The sequence below is a fragment of the Lemur catta genome, chromosome 6 (genome assembly GCF_020740605.2).
Source record: "Lemur catta isolate mLemCat1 chromosome 6, mLemCat1.pri, whole genome shotgun sequence".
NCBI classification, from domain to species: Eukaryota; Metazoa; Chordata; class Mammalia; order Primates; family Lemuridae; genus Lemur; species Lemur catta.
The window spans coordinates 87,088,762-87,114,450 of NC_059133.1; the positions used below are offsets into that span (position 1 = coordinate 87,088,762).

The 25,689-nt window shown below is 44.7% G+C and overlaps 1 protein-coding gene across 1 annotated transcript in view; it reads left to right on the forward strand.

Moving 5' to 3' along the window:
- GRIN2B (glutamate ionotropic receptor NMDA type subunit 2B) overlaps positions 1–25,689 on the forward strand; it is a 401,817-nt gene that overhangs the window by 331,516 nt on the left and 44,612 nt on the right. Inside the window, exons 5-9 of the mRNA XM_045554290.1 lie at positions 15,679–15,881; positions 16,681–16,852; positions 17,073–17,226; positions 20,462–20,587; positions 23,178–23,407. Of these exons, the coding sequence (XP_045410246.1) occupies positions 15,679–15,881; positions 16,681–16,852; positions 17,073–17,226; positions 20,462–20,587; positions 23,178–23,407 (885 nt within the window). The remainder of the gene's footprint in view (positions 1–15,678; positions 15,882–16,680; positions 16,853–17,072; positions 17,227–20,461; positions 20,588–23,177; positions 23,408–25,689) is intronic.

Genomic DNA, 25,689 nt, shown 5'->3' on the forward strand with positions numbered 1-25,689 from the left:
TGTAGTAATTTAATTCCGCGATGTGGTCTGGACGTGAACCCAAGGCCTGAGGATTGGTGCCTTTCTGCTAATTAATTCTCCATGTCAGACATCTGGAAAGCAGCCTCTTCTGCCTCGTCTGAGTTGACTAATTAATTAAGCTGTGTTTGTAAACAGGTGTTTTCTCCCTCAGCACTTTTTTCATCATCTGTCTCTTCAGCCACAAGCTGGTGACCCCATTTAATGGTAAAGCACCCGGCCAATAATTCTGTTCTCCTACAGGCTGAGGAGGCTCCTTTTGGAAGCTGCTCAGCACTGTGCCAGAAGCCCGGGCTTTGGGATGCGGCCCATAAGGATTTAAATCCAGTTGAGCCATTTATTAATCACGTGACCACAGGCAAATTACCGCATATCGCAACGCATTGGTTTCCCCATTTTTCCCCTGCAAAAGCTACCACTTAGTCTGGTGTCTGGCACATCATTGGTACCTTCTAAATATTGGGTGTTCTCTGCTGAATGGGAGCACTCATACTGCCTCGCCTTTGTGCAGGGGGTAGCTGGGTTTAAGCCACTTGCACGTGCATTCTCACATTTGTCTCTCTCAAACCCCACCAGGGGCATTTTGGCAAATATTGTTATCCTCATATTTCACAGATAGGGAATCAGCCTCTGTGAGGTTAAGGGACAAGTTCCCATGGCCAGGCAGAGACAGGGCCGGGCCAAGTGTTCATACTCCTGGCCTTTAGCTCTTGATCTGAGATCAGGTGTCCCCTGCCCCCTGACTTTCAGTGGATGATGTGAAACTAGATTATAAACACTGGGGGGAAAGGCTTGCACAATATATCCAGAGAGCACCTTATCAAAGAGAATGAGATGCCACCGATACGGAGGGTGCTGATGCGCCTAGCAGAGAAACGTTATCTGATACATGGGACACACTGACAGTCTAGCTGCTGGATTTCCCATTCTCTGGCACCCTCCCTCACCATCCCACCAGCTTTTGTACAGTTGTGGTAAGTTGTTAGTAACTGTTGTGACCCAAAGTTATTAACTAATTTCAATACCATTAATACTTACATCTGGACAGTTTGTCATATGTTCAATGCTCCTACCAGCCCTGTGAGATTAGTAAAAGTAGAATATACATATATACATCTCTGTCAAGTTTGCTGATAAAGAAATTCAGATTCTAAGAGGTTAAATGACTTGTCACATCCGCAGGGCTTGTCAGTGCTAGGACTTGGGCCTGACGTCTAGGACTTCCAACTGTTTGTTTAGCAGTATTTCAACAGTTCCACAATCAAGAAGCACTTACATCAGCTCTGTGGTTGTTTATATCAAAGCGCTCTAAAGAACCCCATTCTATTTTGTCTTTTAATTCTATCTCTATTTGTCTTTCTTCCTGCTTCTTTTCTTCTCCCTTGGTTTTGCCTGGTTTTTTAGCCTTTTCCCAAAGTGAATATATTTGTTAACCTCGGTTGTGTAACAACCATCCCAACTTAGTGGCTTGAAACAACCCCAATTTTATTTCTCAGCCACCTTGGGGTCAGCTGTTCGAGCTGGGATAAGCTGGGTGGTTCTTGGGTTGGTCTTACAGGGGTCCCTCATCCAGCTGCAGTCATCTGGTGGCTCAACTGAGGCTGGATAGTCCAAAGTGACCCCACTCATGTATGAGTCTAGCTTTTGGTTCTGGCTGTCAGCTGGGCCTCATTCTGCATGTTTGCTCCATGTCAAGGAGGCTGGTCCAAGGTTTTTCAATGTTGTCAGCAACATTTCAAGAGGATAAATCCCATTGCACTGTCACTCATCAGGTTTCTGCATGTGTCACATTTTTGGATATCCTATTGGCCAAAGCAAGCCACAAAGCCAAACCCAAAGTCCACACGAGAAGGGGTCACACAAGGGCATGCATCCTGGGACATATGATTCGGTGGGTACCACCAGTATAATCGTCTACCATACATGGATACAAAAGTAGCATCTCTCTACCTTGTAAGACTATTCTGAGGATTCAGTTTTACAATTCATATGTTTTCTCAGCATAGTTCCTGACACACAGTGAATGCTCAATAAATATTAGCTAATATTATTAATAGAATCATTATCTATTATTAGCTGCCAGGAGCAGGTTACCCTTTTGAAATCCTGTTCACTCATTTGTTCAACTAACATTTACTTAGTGCTTACTGTGGTAATATTCCCTACGTTAGGCATCAGGGATACAAGAAAATACTATTCAATCCTTGCTGTTGAGGAACACATAGTCTGCCGGAGAAGACCAGACATGTAGCAGTTAAACATAACAGACCACGGCAAGTGCAGTGGTGGTGACAGGCATGAGGGACTTTGCTAGTGCAGAGGAAGTGTCCCTAACCCTCAGCCCAGCCAAGGGGTGTGGTGAGGAAAGGCTTATTGGCGTAGGGAGTGCCTGAGCTGAACCTAAGGGTGAGTGGGTGTTATTCAGAAGGCCAGGGGGTTAAAGAGAGAATTTCGGCATGAGTAAAGGCATTCAGGTAAGAAAAAGCATAGCATGTTATTATCAAATAAAAGTAAAAGGCTAGGAATCCTGAGGACATAAGCCAAAAAGAAACAAAAGAGGGAAGGTGAGAGAGAGAGGAGGAGGAGGAGGAAGAGGAGGAGGAAGAGTAGGACGAGGGGAGGTAAGGAGGGAAAGAGGAAGGGAAAGAGAAAGGGGAGAGGGGGAGAATAAATGCGTACTTTTCCAAGGTCAGAGGTTATTCTGTAGGTGAGTGAGGAGACACTGACAGGCTTTGAGAAGGGGAAGGGTGAGGTCAGATCTGCACTTGAGAGAGATTGCTCTGGGCACCAAGTGGGGGACGGCCTGGAGGTGGGGACAGGAGAGATGCAGAAATCCAGGCACGAGGCAGGGTGTCTGCGAATGGAAGTCAGGGTGGGGCCTTTCCCGCTGTATCCACCGTCCAGTGCTGAGCTGGGGCCCTCCAGTGAGACACGGAATGGCCATGGATATGCTAGTTTGGGATACTATGTTCTGGAGTGTCTGGGAAAAACTATTTTCTATTGATACCTGCTTGCCAGACATGTTTACCCACAAAATTGACCTTTACTGATCAAGGACAAGCGGTGAACCTGGACGTTCTCAGAGTGGGTGGTGTTGTTAGGAACCCAGTCCTGTGTTGCGTGGCCTTAGTGAGGTGTGAGGACATGCCTGTGAATTTTACAAGGCACCGTAGAGAGAACAGTGACTATGTTCTAAGACACAGATCTTTCAACATTTTTTTTCTTATCTTTGTGGTCTAGTCTTCTAAAATCATAATGTATTTTAAATGACGTTGACCTCTTGCATTTGTGCTCCCTTATCGCCGCAGTAAATTTTATGTGTCTCTTCAGTGTTTCTGTCTTGTTTCTGTCCATATATATTCACAGCCTTCTGTCTCGGATTTCCTGGACGATCACACTTGCAACTATGCTGCTTCGTTGTCCCAGAAAGCACATTCACAATTATCAGTGTTTACGTTCAGATTTGTGGTCTGGAAAACTTGGTCGTTATACTTACGCAACACGTCCCTTTTCCAGAATGCTTCTCATTATTTTCTTCTTGACACTTAGGCATGAGCACCCTGCAGTGATAAAAGCAGCTCTCTGCAGTCTCATCTGACGAGGTCCTGCTCTAGTCCAGCTACTTTTCTAGCTCCTAAAAATTTGCATGAGAATCCAATCCTTGCTTGTTTGGTTGGTTTACTAAACGTGAGATAATTTGCATCACTCTTCATTAGGATCCTGCGATATACTTGAGAGGGGTGCTGGTCCATCACGCCTAGGATCTATGCACAGATTCCTGTACATTTCCAAGTAACGTTTTATTTAAGCACACTGAAAACGTTTGCAATTCAGAGGAGGATCATGAAAGAGGGTGTGATGATGCTGAGGAGGAGGCAAGGGGCAGGGCAAGCTGGGACCAGGCAAGGACGCATCATCTGAGGAGCACTACACTCACATCTGGCTCCCAGGGGCCGTCCATGACAACTCAGTGCCTTCTGGATGGGGACACTGCTTCCACTTGGTGCCTTTCGCTCTCTGCTGCTCTGGACCTGCAGACCCTCTAGTGCTAAGGCAGGACGGCTCCCAGGCACACAGAGCTGCCAGGGAGAGCAGCACAGGTGGGCTATTCTGGACCAGTACCATTTTGGGGGCATGATTACTACATGTCTGACACTGTTCACAGCATTTTATGTGCCTTATCTAATGTTTGAGGCAGCAAAAAGCAAAGGCTGCCTGGGCTCAAATCCCGTTTCTGCCACTTGCTTGGCTTGGGAAACCCCTAGGAAGGGGTCTTAGAGGAATGTTCTGGGTGTGAGCTCCTAATCCCAGGAAAGCATTTATGGACGGGGTGCAGGGAGAGTAGGAGGGGAGAGGGAAGGCATGCAAATGACTGCACCTGGCAGCAGGGTCTGGCACGTGGGCCAGGGAGTAAGAGATGCCAAATGACCTGCTGAGAGAGGTTGGCTGTCACTGCAGGCCCTGGGGCTGTCCAAGCAACACCCATGAGGCCTGGGGGCTGGGAAGGGGAGGCAGCCACGAGTCACTATTGGGACAACAGGAACTCTAAGCCCAAGACTCAGAGAGCTTGAGTGGAAGCCTCCTGCTTCTCCTTCCTGTGGCCCCAGGCGGGGAGGCCCTTGTTAGGAATGGCTGTGGGACCTGCCCGGCGCTGGCCACCCAGCCCACTTCTTGGCTCCTGGGAGGTTCACAGCACGTTGGTGATGATAAATATCGCCACTGCCACCACAGCCACTGCTGTTTACTCCGCTCACCATGTTCCAGGCGTTTCGCAAAGCACTTTATGTACATTATTTCATTTAACTCTCATCAAAACTCCACGAAGATAGTTATATTTATCATCTATTGCCATTTATAAATGAGATACGCAGTGCATTATGAGGACTGTTTTGATTATAAAGAATAGACACGCAACTTGAACTGGCTTAAGCAAAAGACAAATTTGTTATGAGCATACTGGATTCCCTCAACAGAACCCACAATGGGAATGTGGTTAGGCCTCCGCAGCAGCAGTAAACCAGGACTCTAATGCTATCCCACGTCTTGCTCACACTCTCACTTGTATTTACTTTCTAATGGCCACTGGTTCAGGCTTCTCTCTTGCTCCAGAGGCTGCAAAACGTGGCTGCCCAGAGCTTATGAGTTTTATGTATCACAGATTATGCTACTGAGAGACACTGACTTAACACCATTCTTGGTCCTAAAGCCAAAAATCTCGAGGATTTGACCCAGTCCGGTGCCCCACCCCACATCCACTCAGCTGTGGCTGGGTCAGCAGGGGACCAGGAAAGGGAATAACATGGTCACTTCCACAGGACCATGTGGTTGGATTTGAGGAGGGGGCACATCACAAGAGGGAGATAATGAACCAAAGAGAGGGGTTGGGGGGAGTCAGAGGAGAGAGGTAGGGATGGCTGGTGGGTAGACAAAACCATAGGCATCGACAACACAGGATTTAAAAGGTTAAGTAACTTTTAACTCTGGTTGTGTCCAGAGTCGCACACAACCAACAATGGCAAAACCAGGATTCAAATTAGGCCTTTCTGACTTCAATGCCTATGCTATCAACTAATATGACAAATTAAAGCAAGTGGAATGAATGAATGAATGAACACACACATACATACATGCATACATACATACATATCTCCATAAACACTCGTGAAGACCTTGCCAAGCCGATGCTATAATCTGGGAGTCACAGTTCAGACATTACCCACTTTTCCTCTACCCTCGCAACTGTCATTTGAAGGTAAAGGTAGAGAATAATGACAAGGTAACCTGATGACAAGCAATGTCCATGGCTGCAGCCTGTGGCCCAGTCTCCCAAGGCAGATACCACGGCACCCCTGGAATCTACCCACCATCCAACAGTCAGACAGCCAGCATCCCTCCTGAGCTGTGTTCTCGAGCAACCAAGGCCTTGGGCGTGGTGCACACATGTCCAAAGCCACATGCTATGGGAGGAAGTTGATTCAGAGGAAGTGGGACTGGCCCTGGTGCTGTCTAAGGTTGGGAGGTCCCTCACTTGGTTCTGCCTGTCCCAGAGGATGTGTTGGGACTCACTTTTGGTGTTCCAGAAGAGGGGCCTTCTTTGGAAAAAGGCACGTCAGTGGAGAAGGTGGAGCTCTCTCAGGTCCCTGAACGCGATTCTGAGGACTGGCTGTCTGAGAATGCAGATTTGGGATTTGGAGGTTTTGAGCCCTTCAACCAGGAAGGCATCAGATACTTCCAGAAAACTTGTTGACTCTCTCAGCTTATTTGAGCCTGTTTAGCAAACCATTTATAAAATGCTCAACCTGAAAGAATGAATGCACTTTCTAAAATATCTGCCTTGTCCCAGGAAGGGGTTTATGAAGAGGCAGCACCTGGGTCAAATGGGACTCTTTGGATTCAAGGCTGTTGGTAAATCCAGACGGGTAGTAACATTTTTATTCCTGTGATTTGTTTTTATTTGCGCTCGTTTGAAAACCAAGAGAATGGCGTGGTGTTTACCCTGACATTTTGAAAGAAATTGAGTTAAATGTTTGAGAAGTTGGTTTGTTCAGTACGCCCCCCTTGCCACTTGCAAGCCGCTTACCAAAAAAATATGTTTCCGGGAGGAAGTTAGGCACATGAAGGAGCTGCACTGATGTTTTCAATTGTAGCATTAATAGTAATAAGGAGGAGGGGGAAGAGAGGAGGAGGAGGAGGAAAAGTAGCAAATACTTGCATAAAACTAATATGAGCCAGGCACAGAGAGGTTAAACAACTCACCCAAGGTCACACAGCTTGTCAGTACCCTGTCTCCTGCTGCTACCTGCTACCATTCTGCCTATCTGGCCCCCATTATGAACTTCAGGTGCTACTTGCCATGAACCCTTTAGAAACAAAGGGATCCTGGGGGATGGAGTAAACTGAAACAGACTCTTCTGTCTCAGATCACAGTAAAGTGAGGAATGAAGAGGTCAGGAATATTCTCTTTGCAACATTGTATGGTAAAAGAAATATGAGTTTTTATAGTCAAACAGATCAGGGATAAAATTTTGGTCCCTCAATGAACCTCAGGTTTCTTAGTATATATAGTAGGCAACTAAATAAAATTTACCTTTTTGCACGTTAGTGGCACTGAAATGACACAACTCTATGAGAAGTGCCTGTCAGTAGGCCTGGTCCATCATGGCTGCGCTGGCTCTGATATTATCACAGTTCTGTCCATGGTGTTACCTGAAATGGCTACAACTGCTCTCGGGTGCCAAGGGACCCAGTGGTGCCAGATTCTATCCCACAGCGGCCACCTAGCCCTTCCTTCTCTCTCCATACCAGGAGATGCGGAGGGAGGGACAAGTGGGGGACAGGGATCACTCAGAGGTCAATGGCCAGCACAGCCACGGGGTATGTGCCGATCCCAGGGGTCCCGGGCTCCCAGGGAGAGGCAGGTGTCAGCCAGGGGCAGCATCTGAGGCCTGAGAGGACAACTGATGTCTCGGAATCACTGGGAAAGCTACATGGGCGCCAGGCAAGATTGCTGGATGGCCCTCCCTTCAGCCCATGTGCCCAGAGCCACCAGTCCCCAGCTCAGTCAGTGACAGCGCAGTAATAGGCCAAAGGCAGTCATGGATCAGATTTAAATATGGAAATTATTTTCAGATGCATTTTTCAAATGCTGGATTTTTCAAACCTAGACGTCACTGAATATGCAAATCATTAGAAGGAGCATCAGGCTGTGCCAGTGGCCTTGTTAGCTGCTCACTGCAGCAGATTGTACCATTGTACTTAGAGCAATTCACGGGGGACTGAGTCTGGCCAGGGGAACTTCATAGTCAGGGAGGCTGAAGAGAGAGAGAATGAAGAGATGAATGCAGGCAGCGTCACCTCCTGTGTCCCTTTCACAGAGCGCTGCAGTGGTATCTAGTGGAGGCGTCGTGGAGGGTAGCGTGTATTTTTTTCACAATGACATCAGTCAATAATTTACTGAGAACACGCTTGTTCAAGCCAGCACAAGGGACAAAAAGAGGTAAAATAATATAGCCCCCGCCCTTGAGTGCTTAAATACCTATTTAGAGACATGAGTTTTGAAATGTGGCTAACATTTTAGTATGATAGCCAAAGGCAGAGGTTGCTCCACAAAATTATTACAGAAGATCAAATAATGAAGCTTTTTGCTGGGCTGCGGTGGTCAAAGACAGCATCGTGGAAGTGGAGAGGCCTCAGGAAAACCAAGAAGGATGCAGAGCATTCCCGAAACAGGGAAGGTGCGTGGTCTTCTGGGCAGGGGAAGACCACGTACAACAGCAGAAAGCAAAGCTGCATCATTGTCACACAAACGACAGAAAAACCTACGAGCAAAAGTATGCTAAGAACACTTTGAGAGTGGGGTAGATTTTTTTAAAAAGTGAGATAGGAAACCAAATGTTTTATTTAAAAAGACATATTTTACTTCCAAAGAAAAACAGAACTGAACTATTTTGTGCATAGAAAAAAGACCAAGAACAGAAGACAAAGCACAGAATGAGAACAATATTTCAAGCACATCTGACAGATAAAGGGTTACTATCATACCACACCAGGAGCTCTTCCCTGTGAATAGATAAGAAAGACAAACAACTCCATAGAAAATGGGTAAGAGATGTGACTAGAGGGTAAAAGAGGGAAATCTAACTGGCTGCCAGATGTGGAAAGGAGCTTGCGCTCGCTGTGAGTCAAGGAGATGGAAGTTAGAGCAGTGAGATACCATTTTTCACTCGTCAGATTGGCAGACGTTTAATAGGGTTAAAGACTCAGTGCTGGAGAGAGTGTGAGCAAAGTGCACTCAGGCTCTGCGGATCGGAATTTCAATTGCTGCAAACGGTTGTATTCCGGCACCACTGAGCACGTTTAAAAACTTACATACCCTTTTATTCTGCTTTTTCATTGCTGGAAATTGATATTTTAGAAATACCAAGATATGTACCATATATTTTGGTTAATTTTTAAAACAATAGCCTAAATATTTATCTAATAAGGGTATGGTTGAATAAATTGAGGCACGTTGATTATTATGGGCTACTATGCAGCTATTAAAAGGAGTTAGATCTACTCTGTTGAGTTGGAAGAAAACCCACATCGAAATAGGAAATGTAAGTGGCAGAGAGATGTGTATATTCTGATGCAATTCAGGAAACACACGCGCACACACATCTGTACTCTCCCTTTCGTCATACACATGTGTATGTATTTTGAATGGATACTGAGAATGGATGGCCGTGCGCCGCAGCATTCACTTGGTGACAAGGGACGGTGGGAGGGGTGGTGCCATGGTTCGAATGTGTTCATGTGTTGGAAACTTAATCCGCAATGCAACAGCGGTAGGAAGTAACACCTTTAAGAAGCGAGTAGGTCGTCAATGGATGAGTGCTCGCTTTCACGGTAGTGGGCTGGTTATCGCCAGAGAGGATGTGTTATAATCACAGCCAGCTCGGCCCTCTCCTGTCCCTCCGGAGCGTGCTCTCTCGCCCTGCTGCCTTCTGCCATGGACGATGCAGCAAGAAGGGCCTCGTCAGATGCCGGCTCTTTATAGTGGACTTTCCAGCCTCCAGAAGTGTGAGAAATAAATTTCTTTTCTTCAAAATAAATTACTCAGTCTGTAGTATTCTATTATAGCAGCGCAAAAGAGACTGACAGGTGAACACAAAAAAATAAAGATTGAGCAAAAGGAAGTATTATCAAACTTTTTAAACATCTTCATAGTTAAGATGTGTAGCTTTGGGGGATAGACAAACAGGAGTGTCCTCCTGTTCTCAGATTTCTGGTCTGTTAGGGGTCTTAGGCCTGCCCAGGGGCAGCACCGACACGTGGCTGGGGAGAGCGACGGGATTTGAGGCGGCCGTGGGACTCAGTGGCATGCAGAATTTGGGCTGCCTTGCAGAGACTCTGCCTGTTCCTTCCGTTTGCTCAGGGAAATACGTGTAGCTTTAAATTTTGCATTTAAAAAGTCAGATGAAGGCTTAAAATAAGCAGCAAGTGTTTCGTGTTAGATCCAGATGTCATCTCAAGCAAGAAACAAAAATGCTTTGGTTTTTGAAAAATAACCTTTGACGCCTAAAGAGGCTCTAATAAGTGCTTTTGTTCCAGGATCTTAAAAAATGGCTTTCTGTGCAGATGAGAGCGGCAGCCCGAGGAGACCGATGTCCTTTGCTTATCTGTGCAAGGACTGCTGCAGCAGCAGTGCCCTGCCCGGGGTCCCCTCTCCCTTCTTCACAATGACACATTCACCCTGCTTCGCACATCAGCTGTTGATGGCAAAGGGACAGACTCAGGGCCTTTCAGAGAGGAATCCAGTCTCTGTGGTCCTTTTTTATGTGTGGCCCCATCAAGGTGCTAATTGGTGCCAGTTTCACTGGTGTTAATGGAGGAAATCTGTTAGCAGAAAGAAGACTTTGAAGTCAAAAGTCACCACAGATTAGTTCCCTAGAATTTTCATGAGGGAAGCCTTATGGGCCAATTCCACTGTAACCTGACATAGGTTTGTGAGGTATAATTAATTCCTTCTGAGGAGAAATTCCTGGCTCTACGGATGTTCAGTTTGTACCAAGAGAACCAAACCGGATATCCTAAAACATGACTCCCTAGTTTTCTGAGAAAACTAGGCAAAGATTCTTTTTTTCTCTTGAGAAAGATGATTTCAATCCTCAGGAGACGTTTTTAAATGTTAGTGTGGCAGATAACTGAATTTTTTATAGACAGATGTTGTTATTATTAAATGTGCTTGTGGTAATGGTGTTTGTTTAGCGTTTCTCTCGTAGGAATTCAGAATGCTTTGCAGTCATTTTCTCTGTTATTTCTTAAGATCTTTTCCTGATCATATGTTAATCTTGACTATAAATTCTTCATTCAGTTTTTCTCACTGGATTTTCTCTGTAATTTCTCCTGCTAACCTCATTTCCTACTGCTCTCTGCATTTCCAGGATTATAGACTTACACCATTTGAGACATCCTAGACAAGCACTGGAGATTTTTCCTGTCAGTATCTCAGGTTTCTCTTTCTTTATTTACTATTTTTCATTGCTCTTTCAAACTTGTCCCTTTATAATATTTTCACCATACTTCCTGTCATGTGAAAGATGGATTACCTGGAATATATCTTGTTCTTCTACATAAATATTTTTCTTATTTATTTAATTTTAGTTTAGTTTTGTTTTTTAACTCATTTTTAACCTGCCTTGCTCCATGAAGAATTTGAGGAAACTACCTAAGCATGGTTTTTTTTTTTCTTAAGCATGAACCCTGCTTATTGGCATTGGGAATCTGATATACATGGTAGATTTTCTTTTCAAAAAAGTTCCTCCCTTCAGTCCCCAAGGGATTTGTTAACTTTCCTTCTCACTGCAATCATCCTGAAGAAACAAGAAAAAGTAGAAAAAAAGAATCATGACTTAAAGACGAGCTAATCTTTTGTAGAAACAGATAATATACTGCCTGCCCTTCCTCCAGGAAAGAACCAGCAAGGACTCGACTTCACTCGGGCTCTGCTCTGCAGGACGTGTAGTAGACAGCCCTGTCCTGAGGAGACCATGGGATCATGAAGTTATGGGGGAGGCACCTTAGAAACCCATTCACTTGTTTTTACAGATGTGGAAACTGAGACTCAGAGAGTTTTAGAAATTTGTCCATGGCCTCAGACACACCTGAGTATTTCTGTCTCTGAGACAGGTTTAGAATTTAGTTTAGAGTATAAGTCACTTGGAAAGTTAAAAAAAAAAAATCACTGAAGAACATAGCAAAGCATGAAGTAATGATTTGGTTACTCTGGACAGTGGTGAGCTGGTCAGTGTTAACAACTGTGGTGGGGAGGGGTGGGCAGAGGAAGCCCCAGTTTGTAGTGTTTGTCAATTCATGGTGCCCATACCAACCTGACGCCCTTGGACCAGGAGCTGGGAAGAGATGAGCACAGTGCAGTTGGCCCTCGAGAGCGATAGAGATCATCTGAGTGGAGTGAGCGGGGCTGGAAGGAGGAGGACTGAGCTGGGCCCTTTCTCCCCACACTTCGGACCTTGCAGCTGTGCAGCACTGGCCGTGGCTTTGCCACCCAGCAGCTGTGCCTCTGCTTGCTTCTTTGCTCTTGCTCTTGCCTTGGCGGATAAAGGACTCTTCATTTAATGAGCTATCACTTACATTTCCAGGCCCAGCTCAAAGATAAGGGTCTCTGCGAGGCTTTTCCCTGACTCTTTCGGGAATAATCACTTCTACTCTGAATGCCAGAGTACTTTATTTATGCCCTTTATTAGTGTAATTACCAAAGCCGAATTTGGTATTATTGTCAAAAGATGGTGTCTTTCCCCTCTAGACTATTCTTGGAGGACAGGAACTATGTCTTAGCCCTCTGCTGTCAGAGCAGCACTGCAGGGTGGTGGGTAGGAGCCCACGCTCTGGAGTCAGGCTACTCGGCTTCAGTCCTGACATGGCGCTCACTTACAGGGGATCTTGGAAAAGCCATCAAACCCCTCTGTAGGCATCTGTAAAATGAGACATTAAATGTGAGTCTCTATCTCACAGGCTTGCTGGGAAGATTAATGAGATTCCTAGATATGGTTGGTACCTAGCACACCTAAGCCCTCGATAAATGTACCTGGTACTCTCATCTCTAGCACATAGCCCAGTGCCTGGCACAGAATTGGTGTGCAATTGTTGGGTGAATGGAATTAACGTGAAGCAAAGATATGATCCAGCTAGTTTGGTAGGAAGTTGGGAAAGGGTACGCCAGAGGGAAACTGCATAGAAAAACTATTGTTGGGGAAATGCAGAATGATATAATAATAAAAATCTGTAGACTATAGACTTATAGGGTCAGAACCCAGTTTTCCAGCTGTGGTATAATGACACAGTGCAGGGTAGGATCATCGGTGACCTCCCTTCATGCCATGTGCTGATGCTGTAAGTTTATAAATATACCATTTGTTATTGCAATAGATTTAGTAGACTGCTGTTGATTGAAATATCTCCCTTTAAATACTGTGCAGTTGCTTTTTAAACATCTGAATGCTGGACTTTAAGTATAAATACTATTAAATTTCATTCCATTTGGTTTGGTCCATCATTCCAACTAATTCATATCTCTTCTAAACTTGATTCTGAAATGCAATGTATCTTCTGTCCTGTTTCGTTTTGTGTTATCTGCAATTGTGTGAGCATGACTTCTATTTTGTTTTCTAAAACATTACATAGGCTACTTTGTTCTAAAAACAGAGTCCTCTGGCATGTCACTAGAGAGACATCTCTTTCTATGTTGGCATTGATTCATTAAACAATCTTTATTTTTTCTTTTTAGACACAGATTTTAAACTCCTTTCAAATCTATCAAAGTATATAATAATCCATATCATATTTCTTCTCATTTGCAAGAGTGTCATGAGAAACTCTGCCAAAATGCTATGTCTGCAGCATTTGTTGTGTAGATAAAATAGAAAAGAAAAGGCAGCTAGCTTGTTGCAGTCTGTTCCTGATTAACCTATGTTAGTTCCTAATACTAACAATTTCCTCTTCCAAGTTGAACAAAGAATTCATGATTCAAAATAGTGACATTAACTGTGTCAGGGTAGGCTAGGCTTAACGTACAGACTTTGAGCAGTTAGAGAAGTTTGGGCACAATCCTGAGGGCAGTGAGAGATTGTTGAAATTTTTGAATTGGGATTATATGGCAAAATTGTGTTTTGAGAATGCTATCTGGCAACAGTGTCCATGATGAATTCTGGAGGGATCTCCTGTGAGGTTTGAAGTTTCCTGTAGTAATCTCAGAATGAGCTACTAGACTATGTTAGGCTAGGCTAGTAGCAATAAAGACAGAACAGAATAAGTTTGGAGTTAAAAGAAAAAAAAAATCAGAAGAGACTGTTGAGGGAAGATGATAGGAGTGAAAAAAAATAAATAAAAATAGGTATTTTAGGGCTTCCCAACCTTGTTCAATTACTGAACATGCAGAAAATATTATCAGTTTGGCCACTGGGGTAAATCGCCTGGTTGGGGATGGAGGTGAGCCAGCAGCCTGGGCCCCAGGGCTGGGCCTCCATCTTCAAAGCCCGACCTGCCCCCAGCCACTGGCAGAGGACATTCATAGCTCCACATGGCTGGGAAGCCATTTGGAAATTTATGCTTTACAGATAAGTAATCTTAGCAATAAGAGGAAAAACTTGCACCAAAATCTGTACAAAGAAAACTATATCTATAATTGAAAGCAAGTGTTTGGTTCAGTGCATAATTCTAATAAAGAAGCAAAATATCATTTATACACTTGGAAGAAAACCAACCACCATTAGCCAAGGAAGGACTACATAGATGCGAAAGAGAATAGCCCAGGACACGAAACCCCTGCCCATGCTATAATGATGAGTGATGCAGTAACACAATGGCAGTGTCCGAACAAGTCACTGGACAAAGAGCCAAAGAAAGGAGGGAATCGGGGTTTTGCATTAATGTGGAAATCCAAGCTTATTTGCTTGAAAATTTATGAAGTGCTGTCAACTTGTTGCTTCTTATTGATTTCTGCAGTTACTAAATTAAGTAGTTTTGTAGTCCTGGCGCCTCACCTGTTTTACTAATTTGCATTGCTGCACGGAGGCAATTGTACGTTAAGAAAATGCAGGAGCTTGCAATGCATAATGCCTTGGGATAATTGAAGATGCTCAGTTACAGAAAATTAAAAAGTATTCTCTCTTCCTCAGTTAAACTCAGTGGCAGAGAGAGAACAAGAACCCACCAACACAGTCATGTCAGTTCCGTTACAAAAATAGGAATGAATGGTGGCTCTTCTGAAAGCTAATGGGATCCACATATTTCTCCTGGTGGTTGGCAGCAAGCCACCACGTGTGTGGCTCGGGGCACCCACCTTTCCACATTGGAGTCTGTGTGGATGGTGCTCCCTGATGTCAGGGTGCTCAGCCTGTGTGGCCATATGTGGCAGCTCACAGAGAGATCTGTCTGATTCCATTCCCGGGCTTCCACCCAGCCTAGCAGGTGCACATCTGCATTGACCCATGGCTTCATCTCCAGCACGACCATGCTCCCTTCCCAGACAAACCGTGTCGGTATCGCTTAATCCGGACATGCTATTTTATTCTGATTCAGATGCACCTAGCTCTCCCCACGGCTCCCCGCCGGACCTCTGTTACAGCCCAAACACATCCTTCTGGCTCATTTGCTCGCATCATTCTGTTGACCTTTCCAAAGCTATTTGCTGCTCTCACCATCATGCTCCTTGTTACAGTTAAGTAGAAAAAACCGACAGCCTCACATAACACAGGGAAAATTTGGGCATCCTCACAGCACTTGGTACAGCTTCAGTTTCGCACTTACCACACAGCACTGCAAACGTTAGTTGACATTTCTGACTCCGTCACTCGATGCGAGCTTGATGAAGGGCAGAATGATGCTTTTTTGTGGCCTGGGGCTTAGCCGGGTGCACGCACAGTGGGTCCTCATGTGACATTTGGTAAGTGGGTGAGCAAATGAATGTGTCTCGTTTCTTAGATTTGGACACAGTAGTCTCGTTTTGGCCATATGTTCTTAAAAGTATTCCTCTCTCACTTACGTGCAATGCCTACACCGTTGGCCTTTGTTTAACAGCTTTCTGGTCAGATTCAGGTGACACTGGGACAGGCTGTTATGTTGTGGCCATGGTTTCTGAGTCGTGTGTTCATCCTTGTGCAGGTGGGAAAGTGGAAAGACAAATCCCTGCAGATGAAATACTACGTATGGCCCCGAATGTGTCCTGAGACCGAAGAGCAGGAGGATGACCACCTAAGCATTGTGACCCTGGAGGAGGCGCCGTTTGTCATTGTGGAAAGTGTGGACCCTCTGAGTGGAACCTGCATGAGGAACACAGTCCCCTGCCAAAAACGCATAGTCACTGAGTATGGCATCCTCCCCATTGGCTCTGGGTGGCATGAGAGAGTCAGATTTGATGCACCTGGCTGGCCTGGGACCTGAGGCATAGGATGAATTGGGCACCATGTCTGATTTCCAGTTGCTATTGAGCTCTGGAATTACTGGCAGCCCTGTGGTCTGATGTCTGGCTCTGTCCAGATCATGACCTGGGAAAATGACTGCTAACTTCCTATGCTAAAGTTCCTTTGGCCTTGCCTGGCCTCAATGACCAAGACCTCAAGTTTATGCAGATAATTTAATTTTTGTTATTGAAGTGTGTTTTCTTGGGCTAGCATGTCCTGAAATTTTTAGATTTGGAACCATTTTTGGAAATAGATAAAACTAATTTATGCTGTTAAAGGTCAGGATAATGGTTCCCCTTGGTGAGAAGTGCCTAAAAAGGGGACTGAGAGGCCTCTTGGGTGGTGGTGACTTTTCTGTATCTGGATTTGGGTGCTGGTTAAAAGGGTGAGTTGAGTGGGTGCAAATTCATCCAACTGAACCCTTAGGATATATACCCTTTCCTGATGTGTATTGTACTTCAAAGGAGCATTAAAAATTGTAAGAAAACATGGCTCAATGTGATGAGATAAGGAGCATAGTGCAGTTCTGTAGTCTGATTTATTTCTCCACTCAGGTCTGGTATAAATGGTGCTGAGCTGTGGAGGAAACCTGCTTTGGGGTTAGAGTTTTACTGACAAAGGGTAATATTTTACCTCTTGTACAAAGCCTTTTTTTCTTGTTTTTTTTTTTTGTTGTTGTTTGTTTGTTTCTTTAACTGGCTAGGAATAAAACAGATGAGGAGCCAGGTTACATCAAAAAATGCTGCAAGGGGTTCTGTATCGACATCCTTAAGAAAATTTCTAAATCTGTGAAGTTCACCTACGACCTTTACCTGGTTACCAATGGCAAGCATGGGAAGAAAATCAATGGGACCTGGAATGGCATGATCGGAGAGGTGAGTGTCAGGAACTAAGGGCCATCTCCACTTTTCATTGCTTTTGTTTCATCTAAATATTTTTTAGAACATGCTCATTATATGAATTTCAGAAAGCATAAAATAGCAAATAGGACATACTGTTCCCACTATACAAAGGAAACCACTGCTGGGCCATGAGTGCTTTCCTCCTGCTGCCTTCCTGAATGTTCTGACTGGAGCCTTGCACCCTTCTCTCCAGGTGGTCATGAAGAGGGCCTACATGGCGGTGGGGTCGCTCACCATCAACGAGGAGCGATCGGAGGTGGTCGACTTCTCTGTGCCCTTCATAGAGACTGGCATCAGTGTCATGGTGTCACGCAGCAATGGGACTGTCTCACCTTCTGCCTTCTTAGGTAAGTGTGGTGTTTGCTGGTGGAAAGGAATGGCCATCAGGGAGAGGGAATGAGGAACAGCTGTAGGAGCACATGGCCAGGCTCTGTCAGCCAGAAGGAGGTTTGCTAGGATCTTAACTCAGCCAGGGACTTCACTTGGGGTAGGGGGACTTCAAAATTGATTACTCCCAATGTGCAAACTGGAGAACACCCAGAAACATAGGAAGGAAACAGTTCTGGGTGGTAATCAGAGAGCCTACCACAGTCCCGTTTGTCAGCACTTGACCTTGAGCGAATTCGCTCCATCGTGGGGCTCAGTTTCCTCATCCACAGGAGAAGGCATTTCAACTGGCTGATCTCCGAGGCTGCTTCCTGCTGTAATAATTTCTAATTCTGGATATCATTGAAATATCTATTTATTTTTAATTGTCTTCAAGAATTGAGCTCGATGCTACCAAAAAAGGTTCCTGTTGTCACATGAATTTTCAGAGGCTTTGCCAGATTGCGCTGATCTGATTCTTTCTCCCACCCTACCACACCCCTCCCCTGCCCCTGCCCTTCTCCCCTTCCCCACTCTCCAGCATCACTTAAATGTCAAAAGCCTCAGATGTGATATAAGACCAGGTGAGATGAGGCCAAGATTTCAATTAGATGAGGTCTTTTGTGAGCTCATATCCCATAATTTTTGCAGGGGCCACAGAGCAAGGGTTGGAAAATAAAATGTCACCTTGAAAATAGAACACTGGGCTAGGAGACAAGAAGCCTGCTTTGGTCACAAACAAGCTGTAAGCCCTTAGACAAGTCACGATCTCACTAAGGGACATCAGCATTTTTTAAATGAGGATATTGGAGTAGACCTTGACTAACATCTCTTTAAGCTTTATCCATAGGGGACTAATTCAATTAATGCACTACAAAGTAGAGTTATAGGTTCCATAGACTTTTTCTATAAATTTCTCAAGTTTCTTAGCTAATCTTTTTACTCACAGTGAAGCAAATTCTAGCCTTGTTGATTTTAGGCAAAATGTTATTAGCTAGCACACACTATATGCATTAATCTTCATAGCTGCTGTATGTAATTTATTTACTTTTTTTCCTTATAAGGATAATTAGAAGATGAGGAGACACAAAGAAAACTACATTCTAATTCTAATCCTGTCAGTATAGCACTAACCTTGATTTCTGAGCTAGAAGAGCCAGTGGTACATGGGTATAGTCGTGGAATGGCATAGAAATGCCAGGCAGGGTATGTTTGTGTGCATGTTCAAAGGAGGAGCAGTTAGTTAGTTATAGGGATGATAGAAGTCAACATTTATTGAACACCTACTGTGTGAATTGCCAGGCATTATTATATATCTTTTGGTTATATTAACTCATTGATACTATTATTATACACATTTTATAGCTCAGGAAACTGAATATTAGCCATGTTAAGCCATTTTCCATGGTAACTGGAAGCTCTAGGCTTAAACTCCAGCTATGGTGGCCTTCAGAGACTGTGTTCAGTACACATGAGGCCACTTCAGGCTTCACCCCCTAACCCAGGAGCCATCGTAGTGGGCAGAGACAAAGATACAACATAATACAATGACAGAAGCACAGATTGTTTTGCCTCAGAGGATCTCGGTTCATAACCTGACCCTGCCACTTGCTGAGTATGAATTTGGAAAGGAACTTGACCTCTCAGTCCCAGTCTACACTTCTGTAAAATAGTTATGGTAATCCCATAAGGAAAGGGCCATTAGAAGGACTGTATATAGTATGTGATGAAAGTACTTTCTAAATTGTAAAAACCAATACAGATATCTGCTGTATTTTGTGTACAGAAATTTTCCCTGGGTTTCTTGCAGGGAAAGAAACTATAGAACTGATGCTTTTACTCAGTCCCCAATCTTAGACAAAAGTGAAATCAGGGTAGAACTGTAAGCAATTAGTAGCAAGGGTGTGGAGGAAAACCTCTCCACACCACTGTGCAGAGGTTTTGGCTTGTACCTTCTACCCTCGCTTCTGTGGCTGCCACTGAAAGATTTTGCATTTCACAATTGGTGTGTTCAGCTCTGGGGCTTTTTCAGGATCTTTTTTAAATAGATTAAGTGACCAGGCTTCTGTAATTCCTCTGGGAGTTCAATAATAAAGTAGGTTTCAGAGTAAGAAATATATTTTCTAATTTTCAGCCAATTTTTCCCCTTTTTTGACTTCATCTTTATTAATGATTTGGAAGACAGCAAAAACAGCATGTTAATTCACTTAGTTTTGAGTTTACAATGTGCTGTGACAGCTAAAAAGGCCAGAACTATTTTGAGACACAGTTGGGAGAGCATTATATCATGGCTTCTGGAATATATTGTCCAATTTCTGGACACTTCCAAGCCAGAGAGATATTTAGCTTAACTGGAAGGGATTTAGCAAAAATGATTAAAGATATTAAAGTAAGCATGTGTAGAACATTCTTACTGTCTTGCCTGGTCTTGTCCCATCAACCATATCACCTGGTAGTAGGGGACAGATTGTAATTGTTTTGTGAATTACAGCTTATGCACATTCCCTTGGCAGCGGTTAACTTCCTGCTGTTGCAGATACTGATATTCAATATCAACACACTGATTTTTTAGTATTGACTTATATTCTCATACCCTAATGATGTCTAGTAAAATCTACCACATCAAACTGGGTTAGAAAGAATCAATCTAGGTGGCGAAGTATAAGAGAAGTGGTGCAAAGAGGCAAGGGGGCTAGTTATTCATTGTACATAATTATTACTGAACCAGTTCAGCTCTGAAATAATAGGTAAGTCTGTTGAGAATGAATGTGTCTGCAAGACTCACAAGTACTGGAAAATGCTTTTCCAGGCCCCCCTGTGTGGTGTGGCCACATGGATGGGAACACAAATCAGTCCAATACGACTCACCGGCTCCATATCTGATACTTCTTTCAATTACACCATTTACTGAGAGACCCAAGTATTGGTCTAATAATGGCAGAAACTGTCTCTACAACCTAAAGAGTTCCTGGGCGTGAGGCTGTCCTCCTCACATATCTAAAAGGAAAAAACACCTTGACTCACTCCTTAGGGCCAGACAGCTGCCTAGGCAGTCTCTTACTTCTCCCTACCCAGGCCCGGAAGGCATGCAACATACCTGTGATTTGTTCCCCTCATCCAAAATATGTGTCTGCGTGAGCACATAAATACGTGAATTAATTAGAATTTGTTTGCCCCGTTTTAACCCTGCCTGTGCCGTGTTCTCTCCTCCCCCAGAGCCGTTCAGCGCTGACGTGTGGGTGATGATGTTTGTGATGCTGCTCATCGTCTCAGCCGTGGCCGTCTTTGTCTTCGAGTACTTCAGCCCTGTGGGTTACAACAGGTGCCTCGCTGATGGCAGAGGTAAGGCCAGCAGGAACTGCTGCATTCTGTATTTTTTGTAGTTCTTAATTCCAAATCTCTGTATCCCTGATTTGTTATGTGTATCCTCTCTAATTTTTCCATTTCTTAAAAGGAACCCTCAGCTTTCTAGGTCACCAGCTTGATATGATGTTTTACAAATATCCCAGTTAAGATATTAAGATGTGAGTTTAGATCTGTACGTCCCCTCCCCGGTTCACACCTAGCCCCAACCCCATTTCCGCCCCTAAGTAAGGGAGAGGAAAGACGGGTAGTAGACGTGCGTGGCATACACATGTCACAGGAAACCATTTCGGTAACCTTAGGCTGTGGGCAGTCTGTTGGAACAGATGTGACTGACGAGGCAGGTTGTACACATATGTTAAGAGTGAGGAAAAATAGGTCGCCCCAGGGTCTATGCAGGTGGTTGTAGCTGGTAGAATTCCCAGGGCCAAAGGATTACAACAGAGGTACAAGACTGCCAAAGCATATGCCCGCAGGCCAGCCCCCTTGCCAGAAAGTATAAAAGTTTGGGTGTTTGAAATAAAATAGGGGAGACCAACTCTCACCCATAACTGCTATTGGAGATGGTCCAATTTCCTGGGTGGGTAGGTCCAGAGATGTGAAGGATACCCATGTGTTTGAGGCATTTATGACACTTTTCAGAAGTTCACTAGATTTCTGAACAGGGCCATGAAATCCTTGTAAATAGCACCTCCAAAATTTCCTGAGAACTCCAGGATTAAGAAATATTCCACCTTCTCTGAGTCCTCTCCTTTCTAGCATGTAAGCTCTATCCTGGCATTTGACCTCCAAGAGGAAAGTTTCTTAACCCTGGCTGCACGTAAGAATTATCTGTGGGCCACCAACAAGATAAAGGTGCTTGGGCCCCATTTTCTGATTCACCAAGTCTGAATCTTGGACCACTGTATGCTTCAAAATGGCGATTCTCTGCCTTGGTTGCATGTGAAAATAACCAGCCCCACTCTACACCAATTCAGTAAGAATCTCCGGGGGTGGGACGCTGGGACCTGTATTTGGTAAAAGCTCCCCTCGTCCTTCTGTTGAATTCACAGTCCAGACTGTGAACCACTGTTTTACTGAAGTATTTCCAAGTGTAGATCTACCTTTTTATTTGGTTTGTGTATTCTGGGGTGGAATTCTCTGGATGTCTCCACAGTACGGTATAGTCAGGGGCTTTCAAAGCCCCTGTGCTAAAGGGACGTCCAGAAGCCATAACCTCTATCCCAGCCCGAGGGATACCAGGAAGAAGTGGAATATCCTGGAATCACCTGAGGACATACATAGGTTGACAATGTCAAGTTAGTGCGTACAACCCCACCCCCACCACCCCCCGACCCTTGAACAAACCAGGAGGTGAAAATCAAGATTTACAAAGCTCAGAGCAGGGACTTACAATTACTCACTTTACCAAAGGATGTTTGTCTTCACAAAGGAATTCAACATGGGGCCACTTTAAATATCAAGTCCTTTAGGGCATTTTTACAATTTATAACACTTTGATTTATACATAACTTTTCAGTTACACATCTGTTGCATGAAATAAGGTCTACATGCACAGATGTGTGTGCACAGTTAGATATCAGGTTCGACGTGTGTAGTCCCGGATGATTTAGCTGGCTGAGCAGATGCGATCAGGCTCACAGATAACATCATAAGACCTGTGCTAATATATTGTAAAACGGTGCAGGCAGATGTTCATTTCTGCAGTGGAGGGGCTCGACGGAGAACCAAACAACAGGCAAGATTTGACTACCACCAAGCAGAGAGAGCAGTGAGGTCACAATACATTCAGGGGCAGAAGCTCTTGCACTGTCTGTGCAAAGGTTGGCTGGAGGGAAGTTGGAGTCAAAGACAGCTGCCTTTCCACCATCAGATACGTGTGGCCAGGCCCGGAGTCTATGACTGCCTCTCGGGGCTTCCTGATATTCTTTTACATAGAAGCTATTGCTGTAGGAAACCAGCTGGGGAGTGTGGGCTTTGGAGTAGACTCAGGGTTGTCTATGAACCATTGAGTGCCAAGTGCTAGAAGTTAAAGAAAAATCAGCAGAAAGTACATTCAACGCCATCCAGCATCATTGTGAATAGACTTGGAGGAGGTTTATGACGGTGGTAGAAAAAGGCCTTACACAATTCTTGCTGACATTTTTGGAAGTTAAAATGCTTGGTACATATAAATATAAAATTTAGGAAGAATGGTAGTAATGACCCAAGTGTGACCACAGTGTGATAGTCGGCCTTTGTTATTCAGTTTTGACATGATCTTGAGCGTCTTATATATGGGGGCAGGAAGGTGGCTCCCCAGGACCCAGACTGAATCATGGCCATCAGTTGGAGAAGGATCCTGCACACATCCTGGTTTCTCCTAAGGAACCCTCTTCTGACCACCTTAGAGTCCCAGGAGAAGGGAGATACAAGCTCTTAAATTAAAAAGCTGTCTATAAACAGGCTCGGTTTTCGTTGAAGGGTTTCATGGTCTGAGCAGGGATTTAACCAGCTCTGTGTGTTTGTAGGTTTCAGTAGAGCCAATGACCCTGACTTGACTTCCGTCCTTGTCTTTTTGTCCTGCCAGAGCCAGGTGGCCCGTCTTTCACCATCGGCAAAGCTATTTGGTTGCTCTGGGGTCTGGTGTTTAACAACTCCGTTCCTGTGCAGAACCCGAAGGGCACCACCTCCAAGATCATGGTGTCGGTGTGGGCCTTCTTTGCTGTCATCTTCCTGGCCAGCTACACTGCCAACTTAGCTGCCTTCATGATCCAAGAGGAATACGTGGACCAGGTTTCTGGCCTGAGCGACAAAAAGGTAAGAGGCCCGTTTGAAATCTCCCATCTTTCTCTCCATCCTGTTCTGAGCCATACTCAAAAGTTCTCACGTACCTGATAATTTTCTAAATCTTTACAATCGGCAGTTCTTTCTTGTGTTTCTTTGTACTGGGACATGGGAGCAGAAATCAGCTTCCCTACTGGAATAATATTATTTCAAGTTGGGCTTCTGGTTTGTGAAAAGTTGTCATAAGTATGTCCTGGGCTGCAAATAAGGGGGCTGGTGTGTCAGCAGCTCTCGGAGTCTGTGGTGCCTCTTGTTGGATGCGGCTGGGTGGCGCGGCAGCACAGGGTCGCCGGCGTGGTGTGTGATTAGAGGGCCGCCCCCGTGTTCCCACACTGAGGGGACTGGTGCATTGCGGCCTCATTTTCTTCCCAGTGGTGCTTGGCTGTGGGCTCTCCCTTTGTTCCTCTGCGCGCTGGTGTGTTCCTAGGGCTGAGCAGGAGGGTTGTTCGCATTGTGTCTTGAGAAGCAACTGCTGTTTAACTCGATTGCCCCTGTGTGCTGCTGATGAATAGGTTGCCCCGTGCTAATCGCAGGCCTGTGCAGTCGGGAGAGGAAGGAAAGTGTCTGCTGGGCTCCTTCATTTCTGGATGAGGATGTACAAACCCCATTCTAAATACATGTGGCTCCCTAGGTCTGCCTGAAGCCCCACAGTGTCTATGGGAAATCTGTCTCCTGGAACTATGTAACAGGGACGATCTTAGACTAGTGACAGGAGCTACTATCATGGAGGGTCTGGTAAAGTTCATGGCCAGAATAATTTTGGAGACTTTTATTCACGAAAAACTTTCTACTCTGTGTTTCCTTAAGATTTAGAAAATGTGATTTTTCTACCCCCACCCCCACTCCCACTCCCAGGATGAAGCCATGAAACATAGACAGATGTGTCTTTAAACTAAATTGTTAGCACTTTATCACTTGGGTTAGGTTTCCCCAAGATAAAACCCTAAAGACGTAAGCAAGTGGTTTGAGTCGACTGAAAAGGAGAAGCTAATTTCTTTAGCGGCTCAGGTTCTGACTTCTTCCTCTATCCAACACTACTCGCCAAAAATATTGAAAAGCATGTGAGGAAAATAAATAGCTTCTTGAGGGAATGAAAAAAATATATATATGGATCATTCATTGTTTACTGCTTCATTTTATCTCTTTCTCTGATTTGTCTTCCTGTTTGCTTTATTTTTCTTCCTTAGTTTTAAAAATATTCTCTCTCTGGTATTTCCCTTTCTTATTTTGAATCTTCTATTTACTTCTCTCACTTAACTCATAATTTATTATACATTTATTCACATATTCATCCATTTATGACTTAATCCACTTTTAAAGCTTTCTCTCTCTCATTGTTCCTTCATCAACATCTTTCACCTTGATCTCAACTAAAACTTGAGTCAGACACCTCCCTTCACCCCCGTTACAATCACCACCACCACTTTTTTGTGACTATTTCTGTAACCCCATCATCAGTTGTGGGTCTGAGAACAACGACTCGCTCAGGGCTCAGTGCTTACAGGAAGTGTAGGCCAGGTAGGCCATGCCCACCTGCTGTTGTTTGGATAGTTGACCCCTCCAAACCTCATGTTGAAATTTGATCCCCAGCGTTGGTGGTGGGGCCCAAGGGAGGTGTTTGGGTCATGGGGGTGGATCTCTCATGAATAGATTACTGCCCTCCCTGGAGTGGAGGGGGCTGAGTGAGTTCTTGCTCTGTTAGTTCCCACAAAAGTTCCCTCAGGGCTGGTTGTTGAAAAGAGCCTGGCTCCCCTCCCTCCTTGCTTCCTCTCTTGCCATGAGATCTCTACACAAGCTGGTGCCCTTTCACCTTGCACTGAGAGCAGAAACAGCCCGAGGCCGTCACAAGATGCTTAATTTTGAACTTTTTCAGACATCAGAATCGTGAGCCAAATAAGCATTTTTTTCTTTATAAATCACCTAGTCTCAGGTATTCCTTTATAGAAACACAAAATGGACTGACACCACCCTAAAACATGGGCATAGCAGAAGCTTGGTGGGCCACGCCCCCACGTGTAGATTCATCAGAGGTGTAGTGGACCATGTCCTCACCTGAGGCTACAGCAGAGGTGTAGGGGATCAGGTCCCCGTGCATGGATATAGCAGAGTACGGCAGGAACACGTCACTGTGCATCAGTGTGGTACAGAGGTGGAGGGCCACAGCCCTCCCTGGGGCTCTGGGTTGTTAAGTGGGGGATCTGCCATATCTACCACAATGTTTTCTTCAAATGCCTCTGGAAATTGCTTTCTCATAC